The sequence below is a fragment of the Hyperolius riggenbachi genome, chromosome 10 (assembly GCF_040937935.1).
Source record: "Hyperolius riggenbachi isolate aHypRig1 chromosome 10, aHypRig1.pri, whole genome shotgun sequence".
In the NCBI taxonomy this organism is placed as follows: Eukaryota; Metazoa; Chordata; class Amphibia; order Anura; family Hyperoliidae; genus Hyperolius; species Hyperolius riggenbachi.
Genome location: NC_090655.1, coordinates 295,480,773 through 295,498,888, shown reverse-complemented (window position 1 = coordinate 295,498,888; position 18,116 = coordinate 295,480,773). Strand labels below are relative to the sequence as shown.

Here is an 18,116-nt window from a genome sequence, read left to right as displayed (position 1 = left end):
AGCCAGCAGAGTCACACCTGAAACAAGCATGCAGCCAGCGGAGTCACACCTGGAACAAGCATACCGCCAGCAGTCACACTTGGAACAAGCATTCAGCCAGCAGTCACACCTGGAACAAGCATGCAGCTAGGGGAGTCACACCCAGAACAAGCATGCAGCCAGTGCAGACACACCTGGAACAAGCATTCAGCCAGCTGAGTCACACCTAGAAGAAGCATGCAGCCAGTGCAGACACACCCGGAACAAGCATGCAGCCAGCAGAGTCACACCTGGATCAAGCATTTAGCCAGCAATCACACCTGGAACAAGCATGCAGCCAGTGCAGACACACCTGGAACAAGCATTGAGCCAGCGGAGTCATACCTGGAACAAGCATGCAGCCAGCGCAGTCACACTTGGAACAAGCACCTGGGACAAGCATTCAGCCGGCGGAGTCACACCTGGGACAAGCATGCAGCCAGCGGAGTCACACCTGGAACAAGCATGCAGCCAGCGGAGTCACACCTGGAACAAGCATGCAGCCAGCAGAGTCACACCTGGAACAAGCATGCAGCCAGCGGGGTCACACCTGGAACAAGCATGCAGCCAGCAGATTCACACCTGGAACAAGCATGCAGCCAGCAGAGTCACACCTGGAACAAGCATGCAGCCAGTGGGGTCACACCTGGAACAAGCATGCAGCCAGCGGAGTCACACCCAGAACAAGCATGCAGCCAGTGCAGACACACCTGGAACAAGCATGCAGCCAGCGGAGTCACACCTGGAACAAGCATGCAGCCAGTGCAGACACACCTGGAACAAGCATTGAGCCAGCGGAGTCACACCTGGAACAAGCATTCAGCCAGCGGAGTCACACCTGGAACAAGCATACCGCCAGCAGTCACACCTGGAACAAGCATGCAGCTAGGGGAGTAACACCCAGAACAAGCATGCAGCCAGTGCAGACACACCCGGAACAAGCATGCAGCCAGCAGAGTCACACCTGGATCAAGCATTTAGCCAGCAGTCACGACTGGAACAAGCATGCAGCCAGCAGAGTCACACCTGGAACAAGCATTCAGCCAGCAGTCACACCTGGAACAAGCATGCAGCCAGCAGAGTCACACCTGGAACAAGCATGCAGCCAGTGCAGTCACACTTGGAACAAGCACCTGGGACAAGCATTCAGCCAGCTGAGTCACATCTGGAACAAGCATGCAGCCAGCAGAGTCACACCTGGAACAAGCATGCAGCCAGCGGGGTCACACCTGGAACAAGCATGCAGCCAGCAGATTCACACCTGGAACAAGCATGCAGCCAGTGCAGACACACCTGGAACAAGCATGCAGCCAGTGCAGTCACACTTGGAACAAGCATGCAGCCAGTGCAGTCACACTTGGAACAAGCATGCAGCCAGCAGAGTCACACCTGGAACAAGCATTCAGCCAGCAGTCACACCTGGAACAAGCATGCAGCCAGCGGAGTCACACCTGGATCAAGCATTCAGCCAGCAGTCACACCTGGAACAAGCATGCAGCCAGCAGAGGCACACCGGGAACAAGCATGCAGCCAGCGGGGTCACACCTGGAACAAGCATTCAGCCAGCAGAGTCACACCCGGAACAAGCATGCAGCCAGTGCAGACACACCCGGAACAAGCATGCAGCCAGCAGAGTCACACCTGGAACAAGCATTCAGCCAGCAGTCACACCTGGAACAGGCATGCAGCCAGCGGAGTCACACCTGGATCAAGCATTCAGCCAGCAGTCACACCTGGAACAAGCATGCAGCCAGCAGAGGCACACCGGGAACAAGCATGCAGCCAGCGGGGTCACACCTGGAACAAGCATTCAGCCAGCAGAGTCACACCTGGAACAAGCATGCAGCCAGCAGTCACACCTGGAACAAGCATGCAGCCAGCAGAGGCACACCGGGAACAAGCATGCAGCCAGCAGAGTCACACCTGGAACAAGCATGCAGCCAGCGGGGTCACACCTGGAACAAGCATTCAGCCAGCAGAGTCACACCTGGAACAAGCATGCAGCCAGCAGAGTCACACCTGGAACAAGCATGCAGCCAGCGGGGTCACACCTGGAACAAGCATTCAGCCAGCAGAGTCCCACCTGGAACAAGCATGCAGCCAGCAGAGTCACACCTGGAACAAGCATGCAGCCAGCAGAGTCACACCTGGAACAAGCATGCAGCCAGTGGGGTCACACCTGGAACAAGCATGCAGCCAGCGGAGTCACACCCAGAACAAGCATGCAGCCAGTGCAGACACACCTGGAACAAGCATGCAGCCAGCGGAGTCACACCTGGAACAAGCATGCAGCCAGTGCAGACACACCTGGAACAAGCATTGAGCCACGGAGTCACACCTGGAACAAGCATTGAGCCAGCGGAGTCACACCTGGAACAAGCATGCAGCCAGTGCAGGCACATCTGGAACAAGCATGCAGCCAATGGAGTCACACCTAGAACAAGCATACAGCCAGCGGAGTCACCCCTGGAACAAGCTTGCAGCCAGCGGAGTCACACCTGAAACAAGCATGCAGCCAGCGGGGTCACACCTGGAACAAGCATGCAGCCAGCGGGGTCACACCTGGAACAAGCATGCAGCCAGTGGTGTCACACCTGGAACAAGCATGCAGCCAGCGGAGTCACACCTGGAACAAGCATGCAGCCAGCAGAGTCACACCTGGAACAAGCATGCAGCCAGCACAGTCACACCTGGAACAAGCATGCAGCCAGCAGAGTCACACCTGGAACAAGCATGCAGCTAGCGGGGGCACACCTGGAACAAGCGTGCAGCCAGTGGTGTCACACCTGGAACAAGCATGCAGCCAGCAGAGTCACACCTGGAACAAGCATGCAGCCAGCGGAGTCACACCTGGAACAAGCATGCAGCCAGCGGAGTCACACCTGGAACAAGCATGCAGCCAGTGCAGACACACCTGGAACAAGCATACAGCCAGCGGAGTCACACCTGGAACAGGCATGCTGCCAGCGGAGTCACACCTGGAACAAGCATGCAGCCAGCGGAGTCACACCTGGAAGAAGCATGCAGCCAGCGGAGTCACACCTGGAACAAGCATGCAGCCAGCAGAGTCACACCTGGAACAAGCATGCAGCCAGCGCAGTCACACCTGGAACAAGCATGCAGCCAGCAGAGTCACACCTGGAACAAGCATGCAGCCAGCAGAGTCACACCTGGAACAAGCATGCAGCCAGCGGAGTCACACCTGGAAAAGCATGCAGCCAGCGGAGTCACACCTGGAACAAGCATGCAGCCAGCAGAGTCACACCTGGAACAAGCATGCAGCCAGCGGAGTCACACCTGGAACAAGCATGCAGCCAGCAGAGTCACACCTGGAACAAGCATGCAGCCAGCAGTCACACCTGGAACAAGCACGCAGCCAGCAGAGTCACACCTGGAACAAGCATGCAGCCAGCAGAGTCACACCTGGAACAAGCATGCAGCCAGCAGAGTCACACCTGGAACAAGCATGCTGCCAGCGGAGTCACACCTGGAACAAGCATGCAGCCAGCAGTCACACCTGGAACAAGCATGCAGCCAGTGCAGTCATACCTGGAACAAGCATGCAGCCAGCAGAGTCACACCTGGAACAAGCATGCAGCCAGCAGAGTCACACCTGGAACAAGCATGCAGCCAGCGGAGTCACACCTGGAACAAGCATGCACCCAGCAGAGTCACACCTGGAACAAGCATGCAGCCAGCAGAGTCACACCTGGAACAAGCATGCTGCCAGCGGAGTCACACCTGGAACAAGCATGCAGCCAGCGGAGTCACACCTGGAACAAGCATGCTGCCAGCGGAGTCACACCTGGAACAAGCATGCAGCCAGCGGAGTCACACCTGGAACAAGCATGCACCCAGCAGAGTCACACCTGGAACAAGCATGCAGCCAGCAGAGTCACACCTGGAACAAGCATGCAGCCAGCGGAGTCACACCTGGAACAAGCATGCAGCCAGCAGAGTCACACCTGGAACAAGCATGCAGCCAGCAGAGTCACACCTGGAACAAGCATGCAGCCAGCGGAGTCACACCTGGAACAAGCATGCAGCCAGCGGAGTCACACCTGGAACAAGCATGCTGCCAGCGGAGTCACACCTGGAACAAGCATGCAGCCAGCAGAGTCACACCTGGAACAAGCATGCAGCCAGCGGAGTCACACCTGGAACAAGCATGCAGCCAGCAGAGTCACACCCGGAACAAGCATGCAGCCAGCGCAGTCACACCTGGAACAAGCATGCAGCCAGTGCAGACACACCTGGAACAGGCATGCAGCCAGCGGAGTCACACCTGGAACAAGCATTGAGCCACGGAGTCACACCTGGAACAAGCATGCAGCCAGCAGAGTCACACCTGGAACAAGCATGCAGCCAGCGGAGTCACACCTGGAACAAGCATGCAGCCAGCAGAGTCACACCTGGAACAAGCATGCAGCCAGCAGTCACACCTGGAACAAGCACGCAGCCAGCAGAGTCACACCTGGAACAAGCATGCAGCCAGCAGAGTCACACCTGGAACAAGCATGCAGCCAGCAGAGTCACACCTGGAACAAGCATGCTGCCAGCGGAGTCACACCTGGAACAAGCATGCAGCCAGCAGTCACACCTGGAACAAGCATGCAGCCAGTGCAGTCATACCTGGAACAAGCATGCAGCCAGCAGAGTCACACCTGGAACAAGCATGCAGCCAGCAGAGTCACACCTGGAACAAGCATGCAGCCAGCGGAGTCACACCTGGAACAAGCATGCACCCAGCAGAGTCACACCTGGAACAAGCATGCAGCCAGCAGAGTCACACCTGGAACAAGCATGCTGCCAGCGGAGTCACACCTGGAACAAGCATGCAGCCAGCGGAGTCACACCTGGAACAAGCATGCTGCCAGCGGAGTCACACCTGGAACAAGCATGCAGCCAGCGGAGTCACACCTGGAACAAGCATGCACCCAGCAGAGTCACACCTGGAACAAGCATGCAGCCAGCAGAGTCACACCTGGAACAAGCATGCAGCCAGCGGAGTCACACCTGGAACAAGCATGCAGCCAGCAGAGTCACACCTGGAACAAGCATGCAGCCAGCAGAGTCACACCTGGAACAAGCATGCAGCCAGCGGAGTCACACCTGGAACAAGCATGCAGCCAGCGGAGTCACACCTGGAACAAGCATGCTGCCAGCGGAGTCACACCTGGAACAAGCATGCAGCCAGCAGAGTCACACCTGGAACAAGCATGCAGCCAGCGGAGTCACACCTGGAACAAGCATGCAGCCAGCAGAGTCACACCCGGAACAAGCATGCAGCCAGCGCAGTCACACCTGGAACAAGCATGCAGCCAGTGCAGACACACCTGGAACAGGCATGCAGCCAGCGGAGTCACACCTGGAACAAGCATGCAGCCAGCAGAGTCACACCTGGAACAAGCACCACCTGATCCACATATTGGTTTTGCTGCCCAGAAGGCATTAGAGGCAGAGGATTAGCACACCAGTCAAGGACATTGTAGTTTGAGAACTAAGACCAGGCATGGGCAAACTCGGCCCTTAAGGAACTACAAGTCCCACAATGCATTTGCCTTTATTAATGATGACTGTGGCTGTCAGACTCCTGCAATGCATTGTGGGACTTGTAGTTCCGTAACAGCTGGAGGGCCACGTTTGCCCATGCCTGACTTAGACTGTCCCTCATTTCCTTTCTCACCAGCACCCCAATATAAAGTGTCGGCAATGGCATTTATGAGTGAGTGATTTACTTCCCAGAAGGCAATGTGTCAGACACAAGTAACATACATACAGTGCTACCCAACACGCCCTAGAAGCAGCCCGAGTCCCTCTTGTGTATCTTCACGTGGCGGTTGAAGTGACTTTTGCTGCCAAAGCATTTGCCACATTTGGTGCAGGAGTACGGGCGTTCCCCGGTGTGGATGCGGTTGTGAGTGGTGAGGTTGGATTTTTTGGTGAAACATTTGCCGCAGTGGAAGCAGACGTAGGGTCTCTCTCCCGTGTGGATCCTCTGGTGTGTGACCAGCGTAGAATTGTGTGCAAATCGTTTGCCGCAGTGAAAACAGGCGTAGGGTCTCTCTCCGGTGTGAATCCTCTGGTGAGTCATGAGATGGGTGTAATAGGCAAAGCATTTCCCACAGTATGTACACACATAAGACGTGTCCGTGTTCCTCTGCTGTGTGTAGAGAAATGACGTTTCCGACAAACCGTTTCCGAACCTGTAAGGTGAAAATGGCCTCACCGGAACTTTCTCCGTTTTTACGGCTTTAGTGCTAAAATAAAATTCCTCCCGGTTGTCGTATTCTCGGGTCTTTTCTCTCGGCATGTGATCTGGGAGTCTGTAGACGTCTGTGAAGTGGTCTTCTTTCTCAGAGTTGGGTTCCTCCTTAATACAAGCAGATAGGTAGTCTGCAGCTGTGTAGATGTCATCGTCCATAAGAGCCTCTTCTTCACTCGAGACCAACCTGTTGACATAGGCAGAAGGATATTGTCCCTGGAAAATCATGTCCGATGAGTACTGTGTGTCATCTGTGGGGTTAGACCAGTCAATATCTGCCAGATTCTCCCCATCACACGACACACGTTCCGCCTTAATATCATTGGACCTACAGAGTTTGTTTCCAGAAGATATACAAACACCATTGTCTGATCTATGACCACCCCGTGGACATATGGAAAGACTAGTGTCCGACCTATGAGCGTCCCTTGGGCGTACACCACCCTCTGGCATATGACCATCCCGGAGACCTACAGAAACCCTGGCATCTGAATTGTGGGTGTCCCAGGACTGGGCTGAGTCCCCAGTAATATTAGCAGTATGCTGGCCAGGACTGGTAGGTAGGCAGTCATCGCAATGTCTGGAATTGACGTCTTTACATAAGATGTATGGAGATCCAGAATGTGACATGATTGTGGGATGCTGCTGTCCTGCCATCAGATGTGTGGTCTCCACATGTTTCATAGTCTTCTTCTCATATAATGCTGATTCTCCTTCCTCCGATTCATCCATGCCTGCCTGCCAAACGGAGAAGGATTCTTCTGTAGTTTCATCTGTAGGAAAAATAAAGGCTTTACTAAACACAAATGTGAAAAGGTGAAAGGGTTCATAACGTTTGGCGACCTGAGTAAAGGAATCTTTGTTTTGGGGGAATGTTAAACCACTTTCAGTGAAATCCATTCTTTTAGGGAGGTTTCCTTGTAAAAGATGTTGTCTAGTTGTATATTAGTGACCGGATATACCTTCTGGACCAGCATTCCCTGCTCTACCTGTGCTAGCGTCTCTTTATTGGTCATGTGCTGGTAATAATCACTTCTATAGATGCTTTGAATAGTCGTGATCAGTGGCGGCTCCAGGAATTTTTTTTGGGGGGGGGGGCTATGCAGGTGCTGGATCATTTTGAAGCTGGGGGGCATGGCCAAAAAGAGGGGCGTGGCCAACAAAAGAGGGGCATGGTAAAGTGCTGGAGTGTATTCCAGTGCTATATAAATACATAGTGATATGGTACGATATAAGAGTATTGTCGGATTAGATTGTGAGCTCTTCCGAGAACCTGACTAAGTACTCTGTAAAGTGCTTGATAAGATGTTACTGCTATAGAAATATAGTATGGACATTACACTGACAGGATTAGAGTGTGAGCCTGGCTGGCCCCGGCCCACGTAGCGCCGGCAGGCAATGATGATGATGCAGCAAAAGGGGCTCCAACCCTCCCTCCCCCGGCCCTGCCCGATGCACACGCTGAACTGGGCCTCCCTCTCTCACACAATGGGACTGGCTCTCCTCTCTCTGACTCCAGTCCAGGCTCTGACTGACGGTCTCTCTCTCACTGCTCGGCTCACGTCTCCGCGCTCCCCCTCTCCTAACGCCCACGGCTCCGCCCTCACCACTCTGTCTCCAGTCCAGGCTCTGACTGACGGTCTCTCTCTTGCTGCTCGACTCTCCGTGCTCCCTCTCTCCTCACGCCCACGGCTCCGCCCTCCTCACTCTCTGTCTCCAGTCCAGGCTCTGACTGACGGTCTCTCTCTCGCTGCTCGACTCTCCGTGCTCCCTCTCTCCTCACGCCCACGGCTCCGCCCTCACCACTCTCTGTCTCCAGTCCAGGCTCTGACTGACAGTCTCTCTCTCGCTGCTCGGCTCACGTCTCCGCGCTCCCTCTCTCCTCACGCCCACGGCTCCGCCCTCACCACTCTCTGTCTCCAGTCCAGGCTCTGACTGACGGTCTCTCTCTCGCTGCTCGACTCACGTCTCCGCGCTCCCTCTCTCCTCACGCCCACGGCTCCGCCCTCCCCACTCTCTGTCTCCAGTCCAGGCTCTGACTGACGGTCTCTCTCTCGCTGCTCGACTCTCCGTGCTCCCTCTCTCCTCACGCCCACGGCTCCGCCCTCCCCACTATCTGTCTCCAGTCCAGGCTCTGACTGACGGTCTCTCTCTCGCTGCTCGGCTCACGTCTCCGCGCTCCCTCTCTCCTCACGCCCACGGCTCCGCTCTCCCCACTCTCTGTCTCCAGTCCACGCTCTGACTGACGGTCTCTCTCTCTCTGCTCGACTCTCCGTGCTCCCTCTCTCCTCACGCCCACGGCTCCGCCCTTCCCACTATCTGTCTCCAGTCCAGGCTCTGACTGACGGTCTCTCTCTCGCTGCTCGGCTCACGTCTCCGCGCTCCCTCTCTCCTCACGCCCACGGCTCCGCCCTCACCACTTTCTGTCTCCAGTCCAGGCTCTGACTGACGGTCTCTCTCTCGCTGCTCGGCTCACGTCTCCGCGCTCCCTCTCTCCTCACGCCCACGGCTCCGCCCTCCCCACTCTCTGTCTCCAGTCCAGGCTCTGACTGACGGTCTCTCTCTCACTGCTCGGCTCACGTCTCCGCGCTCCCTCTCTCCTCACGCCCACGGCTCCGCCCTCCCCACTATCTGTCTCCATTCCAGGCTCTGACTGACGGTCTCTCTCTCGCTGCTCAGCTCTCATCTCCGTGCTCCCTCTCTCCTCACGCCCACGGCTCCGCCCTCCCCACTCTCTGTCTCCAGTCCAGGCTCTGACTGACGGTCTCTCTCTCGCTGCTCGGCTCTCATCTCCGTGCTCCCTCTCTCCTCACGCCCACGGCTCCGCCCTCCCCCTCTCTGTCTCCAGTCCAGGCTCTGACTGACGGTCTCTCTTTCACTGCTCGGCTCACGTCTCCGCACTCCCTCTCTCCTCACGCCCACGGCTCCGCCCTCACCACTCTCTGTCTCCAATCCAGGCTCTGCTGACTGACGGTCTCTCTCTCACTGCTCGGCTCTCATCTCCGTGCTCCCTCTCTCCTCACGCCCACGGCTCCGCCCTCACCACTCTCTGTCTCCAGTCCAGGCTGTGACTGACGGTCTCTCTCTCGCTGCTCGACTTTCCGTGCTCCCTCTCTCCTCACGCCCACGGCTCCGCCCTCACCACTCTCTGTCTCCAGTCCAGGCTCTGACTGACGGTCTCTCTCTCGCTGCTCGACTCTCCGGGCTCCCTCTCTCCTCACGCCCACGGCTCCGCCCTCCCCACTATCTGTCTCCAGTCCAGGCTCTGACTGATGGTCTCTCTCTCGCTGCTCGGCTCACGTCTCCGCGCTCCCGCTCTCCTCACGCCCACGGCTCCGCCCTCATCACTCTCTGTCTCCAGTCCAGGCTCTGACTGACGGTCTCTCTCTCGCTGCTCGGCTCACGTCTCCGCGCTCCCTCTCTCCTCACGCCCACGGCTCCGCCCTCCCCACTCTCTGTCTCCAGTCCAGGCTCTGACTGACGGTCTCTCTCTCACTGCTCGGCTCACGTCTCCGCGCTCCCTCTCTCCTCACGCCCACGGCTCCGCCCTCCCCACTCTCTGTCTCCAGTCCAGGCTCTGACTGACGGTCTCTCTCTCACTGCTCGGCTCACGTCTCCGCGCTCCCTCTCTCCTCACGCCCACGGCTCCGCCCTCCCCACTCTCTGTCTCCAGTCCAGGCTCTGACTGACGTCTCTCCCTCACTGCTCGGCTCACGTCTCCGCGCTCCCTCTCTCCTCACGCCCACGGCTCCGCCCTCACCACTCTCTGTCTCCAGTCCAGGCTCTGACTGACGGTCTCTCTCTCGCTGCTCGACTCTCCGGGCTCCCTCTCTCCTCACGCCCACGGCTCCGCCCTCCCCACTATCTGTCTCCAGTCCAGGCTCTGACTGATGGTCTCTCTCTCGCTGCTCGGCTCTCATCTCCGTGCTCCCTCTCTCCTCACGCCCACGGCTCCGCCCTCCCCACTCTCTGTCTCCAGTCCAGGCTCTGACTGACGGTCTCTCTTTCACTGCTCGGCTCACGTCTCCGCACTCCCTCTCTCCTCACGCCCACGGCTCCGCCCTCACCACTCTCTGTCTCCAATCCAGGCTCTGCTGACTGACGGTCTCTCTCTCACTGCTCGGCTCTCATCTCCGTGCTCCCTCTCTCCTCACGCCCACGGCTCCGCCCTCACCACTCTCTGTCTCCAGTCCAGGCTGTGACTGACGGTCTCTCTCTCGCTGCTCGACTTTCCGTGCTCCCTCTCTCCTCACGCCCACGGCTCCGCCCTCACCACTCTCTGTCTCCAGTCCAGGCTCTGACTGACGGTCTCTCTCTCGCTGCTCGACTCTCCGGGCTCCCTCTCTCCTCACGCCCACGGCTCCGCCCTCCCCACTATCTGTCTCCAGTCCAGGCTCTGACTGATGGTCTCTCTCTCGCTGCTCGGCTCACGTCTCCGCGCTCCCGCTCTCCTCACGCCCACGGCTCCGCCCTCATCACTCTCTGTCTCCAGTCCAGGCTCTGACTGACGGTCTCTCTCTCGCTGCTCGGCTCACGTCTCCGCGCTCCCTCTCTCCTCACGCCCACGGCTCCGCCCTCCCCACTCTCTGTCTCCAGTCCAGGCTCTGACTGACGGTCTCTCTCTCACTGCTCGGCTCACGTCTCCGCGCTCCCTCTCTCCTCACGCCCACGGCTCCGCCCTCCCCACTCTCTGTCTCCAGTCCAGGCTCTGACTGACGGTCTCTCTCTCACTGCTCGGCTCACGTCTCCGCGCTCCCTCTCTCCTCACGCCCACGGCTCCGCCCTCCCCACTCTCTGTCTCCAGTCCAGGCTCTGACTGACGTCTCTCCCTCACTGCTCGGCTCACGTCTCCGCGCTCCCTCTCTCCTCACGCCCACGGCTCCGCCCTCACCACTCTCTGTCTCCAGTCCAGGCTCTGACTGACGGTCTCTCTCTCGCTGCTCGACTCTCCGGGCTCCCTCTCTCCTCACGCCCACGGCTCCGCCCTCCCCACTATCTGTCTCCAGTCCAGGCTCTGAATGATGGTCTCTCTCTCGCTGCTCGGCTCATGTCTCCGCGCTCCCGCTCTCCTCACGCCCACGGCTCCGCCCTCATCACTCTCTGTCTCCAGTCCAGGCTCTGACTGACGGTCTCTCTCTCGCTGCTCGGCTCACGTCTCCGCGCTCCCTCTCTCCTCACGCCCACGGCTCCGCCCTCCCCACTCTCTGTCTCCAGTCCAGGCTCTGACTGACGGTCTCTCTCTCACTGCTCGGCTCACGTCTCCGCGCTCCCTCTCTCCTCACGCCCACGGCTCCGCCCTCCCCACTCTCTGTCTCCAGTCCAGGCTCTGACTGACGGTCTCTCTCTCACTGCTCGGCTCACGTCTCCGCGCTCCCTCTCTCCTCACGCCCACGGCTCCGCCCTCCCCACTCTCTGTCTCCAGTCCAGGCTCTGACTGACGGTCTCTCTCTCACTGCTCGGCTCACGTCTCCGCGCTCCCTCTCTCCTCACGCCCACGGCTCCGCCCTCCCCACTCTCTGTCTCCAGTCCAGGCTCTGACTGACGTCTCTCCCTCACTGCTCGGCTCACGTCTCCGCGCTCCCTCTCTCCTCACGCCCACGGCTCCGCCCTCACCACTCTCTGTCTCCAGTCCAGGCTCTGACTGACGGTCTCTCTCTCGCTGCTCGACTCTCCGCGCTCCCTCTCTCCTCACGCCCACGGCTCCGCCCTCCCCACTCTCTGTCTCCAGTCCAGGCTCTGACTGACGGTCTCTCTCTCACTGCTCGGCTCACGTCTCCGCGCTCCCTCTCTCCTCACGCCCACGGCTCCGCCCTCCCCACTCTCTGTCTCCAGTCCAGGCTCTGACTGACGGTCTCTCTCTCACTGCTCGGCTCACGTCTCCGCGCTCCCTCTCTCCTCACGCCCACGGCTCCGCCCTCCCCACTCTCTGTCTCCAGTCCAGGCTCTGACTGACGGTCTCTCTCTCACTGCTCGGCTCACGTCTCCGCGCTCCCTCTCTCCTCACGCCCACGGCTCCGCCCTCCCCACTCTCTGTCTCCAGTCCAGGCTCTGACTGACGGTCTTTCTCTCACTGCTCGGCTCACGTCTCCGCGCTCCCTCTCTCCTCACGCCCACGGCTCCGCCCTCCCCACTCTCTGTCTCCAGTCCAGGCTCTGACTGACGTCTCTCCCTCACTGCTCGGCTCACGTCTCCGCGCTCCCTCTCTCCTCACGCCCACGGCTCCGCCCTCACCACTCTCTGTCTCCAGTCCAGGCTCTGACTGACGGTCTCTCTCTCACTGCTCGGCTCACGTCTCCGCGCTCCCTCTCTCCTCACGCCCACGGCTCCGCCCTCCCCACTCTCTGTCTCCAGTCCAGGCTCTGACTGACGTCTCTCCCTCACTGCTCGGCTCACGTCTCCGCGCTCTCTCTCTCCTCACGCCCACGGCTCCGCCCTCACCACTCTCTGTCTCCAGTCCAGGCTCTGACTGACGGTCTCTCTCTCGCTGCTCGACTCTCCGTGCTCCCTCTCTCCTCACGCCCACGGCTCCGCCCTCCCCACTATCTGTCTCCAGTCCAGGCTCTGACTGACGGTCTCTCTCTCGCTGCTCGACTTTCCGTGCTCCCTCTCTCCTCACGCCCACGGCTCCGCCCTCACCACTCTCTGTCTCCAGTCCAGGCTCTGACTGACGGTCTCTCTCTCGCTGCTCGGCTCACGTCTCCGCGCTCCCTCTCTCCTCACGCCCACGGCTCCACCCTCACCACTCTCTGTCTCCAGTCCAGGCTCTGACTGACGGTCTCTCTCTCGCTGCTCGACTCTCCGTGCTCCCTCTCTCCTCACGCCCACGGCTCCGCCCTCACCACTCTCTGTCTCCAGTCCAGGCTCTGACTGACGGTCTCTCTCTCACTGCTCGGCTCTCATCTCCGTGCTCCCTCTCTCCTCACGCCCACGGCTCCGCCCTCACCACTCTCTGTCTCCAGTCCAGGCTCTGACTGACGGTCTCTCTCTCACTGCTCGGCTCACGTCTCCGCGCTCCCTCCCCACTCTCTGTCTCCAGTCCAGGCTCTGACTGACGGTCTCTCTCTCACTGCTCGGCTCTCATCTCCGTGCTCCCTCTCTCCTCACGCCCACGACTCCGCCCTCCCCACTCTCTGTCTCCAGTCCAGGCTCTGACTGACGGTCTCTCTCTCGCTGCTCGACTCTCATCTCCGTGCTCCCTCTCTCCTCACGCCCACGGCTCCGCCCTCCCCACTCTCTGTCTCCAGTCCAGGCTCTGACTGACGGTCTCTCTCTCGCTGCTCGACTCTCATCTCAGTGCTCCCTCTCTCCTCACACCCACGGCTCCGCCCTCACCAATCTCTGTCTCCAGTCCAGGCTCTGACTGACAGTCTCTCTTTCGCTGCTCGACTCTCCGTGCTCCCTCTCTCCTCACGCCCACGGCTCCGCCCTCACCACTCTCTGTCTCCAGTCCAGGCTCTGACTGACGGTCTCTCTCTCACTGCTCGGCTCACGTCTCCGCGGTCCCTCCTCACGCCCACGGCTCCGCCCTCCCCACTCTCTGTCTCCAGTCCAGGCTCTGACTGACGGTCTCTCTCTCACTGCTCGGCTCTCATCTCCGTGCTCCCTCTCTCCTCACGCCCACGACTCCGCCCTCCCCACTCTCTGTCTCCAGTCCAGGCTCTGACTGACGGTCTCTCTCTCGCTGCTCGACTCTCATCTCCGTGCTCCCTCTCTCCTCACGCCCACGGCTCCGCCCTCCCCACTCTCTGTCTCCAGTCCAGGCTCTGATTGACGGTCTCTCTCTCGCTGCTCGACTCTCATCTCAGTGCTCCCTCTCTCCTCACACCCACGGCTCCGCCCTCACCACTCTATGTCTCCAGTCCAGGCTCTGACTGACAGTCTCTCTTTCGCTGCTCGACTCTCCGTGCTCCCTCTCTCCTCACGCCCACGGCTCCGCCCTCACCACTCTCTGTCTCCAGTCCAGGCTCTGACTGACGGTCTCTCTCTCGCTGCTCGACTCTCATCTCCGTGCTCCCTCTCTCCTCACGCCCACGGCTCCGCCCTCACCACTCTCTGTCTCCAGTCCAGGCTCTGACTGACGGTCTCTCTCTCACTGCTCGGCTCTCATCTCCGTGCTCCCTCTCTCCTCACGTCCACGGCACCGCCCTCCCCACTCTCTGTCTCCAGTCCAGGCTCTGACTGACGGTCTCTCTCTCTCACTGCTCGGCTCTCATCTCCGTGCTCCCTCTCTCCTCGCCCTCACCACTCTCTGTCTCCAGTCCAGGCTCTGACTGACGGTCTCTCTCTCACTGCTCGGCTCTCATCTCCGTGCTCCCTCTCTCCTCACGTCCACGGCACCGCCCTCCCCACTCTCTGTCTCCAGTCCAGGCTCTGACTGACGGTCTCTCTCTCACTGCTCGGCTCTCATCTCCGTGCTTCCTCTCTCCTCACGCCCACGGCCCCGCCCTCACCACTCTCTGTCTCCAGTTCAGGCTCTGACTGACGGTCTCTCTCTCACTGCTCGGCTCACGTCTCCGCGCTCCCTCTCTCCTCACGCCCACGGCTCCGCCCTCACCACTCTCTGTCTCCAGTCCAGGCTCTGACCGACGGTCTCTCTCTCTCGCTGCTCGACTCTCATCTCCGTGCTCCCTCTCTCCTCACGCCCACGGCTCCGCCCTCCCCACTCTCTGCCTCCAGTCCAGGCTCTGACTGACTGCCTCTCTCTCGCTGCTCGACTCTCATCTCCGTGCTCCCTCTCTCCTCACCCCCACGGCTCCGCCCTCACCACTCTCTGTCTCCAGTCCAGGCTCTGACTGACGGTCTCTCTCTCGCTGCTCGACTCTCCGTGCTCCCTCTCTCCTCACGCCCACGGCTCCGCCCTCACCACTTTCTGTCTCCAGTCCAGGCTCTGACTGACGGTCTCTCTCTCGCTGCTCGACTCTCCGCGCTCCCTCTCTCCTCACGCCCACGGCTCCGCCCTCACCACTCTCTGTCTCCAGTCCAGGCTCTGACTGACGGTCTCTCTCTCACTGCTCGGCTCTCCGTGCTCCCTCTCTCCTCACGCCCACGGCTCCGCCCTCACCACTCTCTGTCTCCAGTCCAGGCTCTGACTGACGGTCTCTCTCTCACTGCTCGGCTCACGTCTCCGCGCTCCCTCTCTCCTCACGCCCACGGCTCCGCCCTCACCACTCTCTGTCTCCAGTCCAGGCTCTGACCGACGGTCTCTCTCTCACTGCTCGGCTCACGTCTCCGCGCTCCCTCTCTCCTCACGCCCAAGGCTCCGCCCTCACCACTCTCTGTCTCCAGTCCAGGCTCTGACTGGCGGTCTCTCTCTCGCTGCTCGACTCTCATTTTCATGCTCCCTCTCTCCTCACGCCCACGGCTCCGCCCTCACCACTCTCTGTCTCCAGTCCAGGCTCTGACTGACGGTCTCTCTCTCACTGCTCGGCTCTCATCTCCGTGCTCCCTCTCTCCTCACGCCCACGGCTCCGCCCTCACCACTCTCTGTCTCCAGTCCAGGCTCTGACTGACGGTCTCTCTCTCACTGCTCGGCTCACGTCTCCGCGCTCCCTCTCTACTCACGCCCACGGCTCCGCCCTCACCACTCTCTGTCTCCAGTCCAGGCTCTGACCGACGGTCTCTCTCTCGCTGCTCGACTCTCATCTCCGTGCTCCCTCTCTCCTCACGCCCACGGCTCCGCCCTCCCCACTCTCTGCCTCCAGTCCAGGCTCTGACTGACTGCCTCTCTCTCGCTGCTCGACTCTCATCTCCGTGCTCCCTCTCTCCTCACCCCCACGGCTCCGCCCTCACCACTCTCTGTCTCCAGTCCAGGCTCTGACTGACGGTCTCTCTCTCGCTGCTCGATTCTCATCTCCGTGCTCCCTCTCTCCTCACGCCCACGGCTCCGCCCTCACCACTTTCTGTCTCCAGTCCAGGCTCTGACTGACGGTCTCTCTCTCGCTGCTCGACTCTCCGTGCTCCCTCTCTCCTCACGCCCACGGCTCCGCCCTCACCACTCTCTGTCTCCAGTCCAGGCTCTGACTGATGGTCTCTCTCTCACTGCTCGGCTCTCCGTGCTCCCTCTCTCCTAACGCCCACGGCTCCGCCCTCACCACTCTCTGTCTCCAGTCCAGGCTCTGACTGACGGTCTCTCTCTCACTGCTCAGCTCACGTCTCCGCGCTCCCTCTCTCCTCACGCCCACGGCTCCGCCCTCACCACTCTCTGTCTCCAGTCCAGGCTCTGACCGACGGTCTCTCTCTCACTGCTCGGCTCACGTCTCCGCGCTCCCTCTCTCCTCACGCCCAAGGCTCCACCCTCACTACTCTCTGTCTCCAGTCCAGGCTCTGACTGACGGTCTCTCTCTCGCTGCTCGACTCTCCGTGCTCCCTCTCTCCTCACGCCCACGGCTCCGCCCTCACCACTCTCTGTCTCCAGTCCAGGCTCTGACTGACGGTCTCTCTCTCTCACTGCTCGGCTCTCATCTCCGTGCTCCCTCTCTCCTCGCCCTTACCACTCTCTGTCTCCAGTCCAGGCTCTGACTGACGGTCTCTCTCTCACTGCTCGGCTCTCATCTCCGTGCTCCCTCTCTCCTCACGTCCACGGCACCGCCCTCCCCACTCTCTGTCTCCAGTCCAGGCTCTGACTGACGGTCTCTCTCTCTCACTGCTCGGCTCTCATCTCCGTGCTCCCTCTCTCCTCGCCCTCACCACTCTCTGTCTCCAGTCCAGGCTCTGACTGACGGTCTCTCTCTCACTGCTCGGCTCTCATCTCCGTGCTCCCTCTCTCCTCACGTCCACGGCACCGCCCTCCCCACTCTCTGTCTCCAGTCCAGGCTCTGACTGACGGTCTCTCTCTCACTGCTCGGCTCTCATCTCCGTGCTTCCTCTCTCCTCACGCCCACGGCCCCGCCCTCACCACTCTCTGTCTCCAGTTCAGGCTCTGACTGACGGTCTCTCTCTCACTGCTCGGCTCACGTCTCCGCGCTCCCTCTCTCCTCACGCCCACGGCTCCGCCCTCACCACTCTCTGTCTCCAGTCCAGGCTCTGACCGATGGTCTCTCTCTCTCGCTGCTCGACTCTCATCTCCGTGCTCCCTCTCTCCTCACGCCCACGGCTCCGCCCTCCCCACTCTCTGCCTCCAGTCCAGGCTCTGACTGACTGCCTCTCTCTCGCTGCTCGACTCTCCGTGCTCCCTCTCTCCTCACGCCCACGGCTTCGCCCTCACCACTTTCTGTCTCCAGTCCAGGCTCTGACTGACGGTCTCTCTCTCGCTGCTCGACTCTCCGTGCTCCCTCTCTCCTCACGCCCACGGCTCCGCCCTCACCACTCTCTGTCTCCAGTCCAGGCTCTGACTGACGGTCTCTCTCTCACTGCTCGGCTCTCCGTGCTCCCTCTCTCCTCACGCCCACGGCTCCGCCCTCACCACTCTCTGTCTCCAGTCCAGGCTCTGACTGACGGTCTCTCTCTCACTGCTCGGCTCACGTCTCCGCGCTCCCTCTCTCCTCACGCCCACGGCTCCGCCCTCACCACTCTCTGTCTCCAGTCCAGGCTCTGACCGACGGTCTCTCTCTCACTGCTCGGCTCACGTCTCCGCGCTCCCTCTCTCCTCACGCCCAAGGCTCCGCCCTCACCACTCTCTGTCTCCAGTCCAGGCTCTGACTGGCGGTCTCTCTCTCGCTGCTCGACTCTCATTTTCATGCTCCCTCTCTCCTCACGCCCACGGCTCCGCCCTCACCACTCTCTGTCTCCAGTCCAGGCTCTGACTGACGGTCTCTCTCTCACTGCTCGGCTCTCATCTCCGTGCTCCCTCTCTCCTCACGCCCACGGCTCCGCCCTCACCACTCTCTGTCTCCAG

At 60.2% G+C, this 18,116-nt stretch overlaps 1 protein-coding gene across 1 annotated transcript in view; it reads right to left on the bottom strand.

Annotated features, from left to right (window-relative positions):
- Positions 1 to 5,736: 5,736 nt before the first annotated feature.
- The window catches only part of LOC137535632 (oocyte zinc finger protein XlCOF7.2-like), a 68,178-nt gene continuing 55,798 nt past the window's right edge, over positions 5,737 to 18,116 (bottom strand). Inside the window, exon 5 of the mRNA XM_068257490.1 lies at positions 5,737 to 7,056. Within this exon, the coding sequence (XP_068113591.1) occupies positions 5,816 to 7,056 (1,241 nt within the window). The 3' untranslated portion in view covers positions 5,737 to 5,815. The remainder of the gene's footprint in view (positions 7,057 to 18,116) is intronic.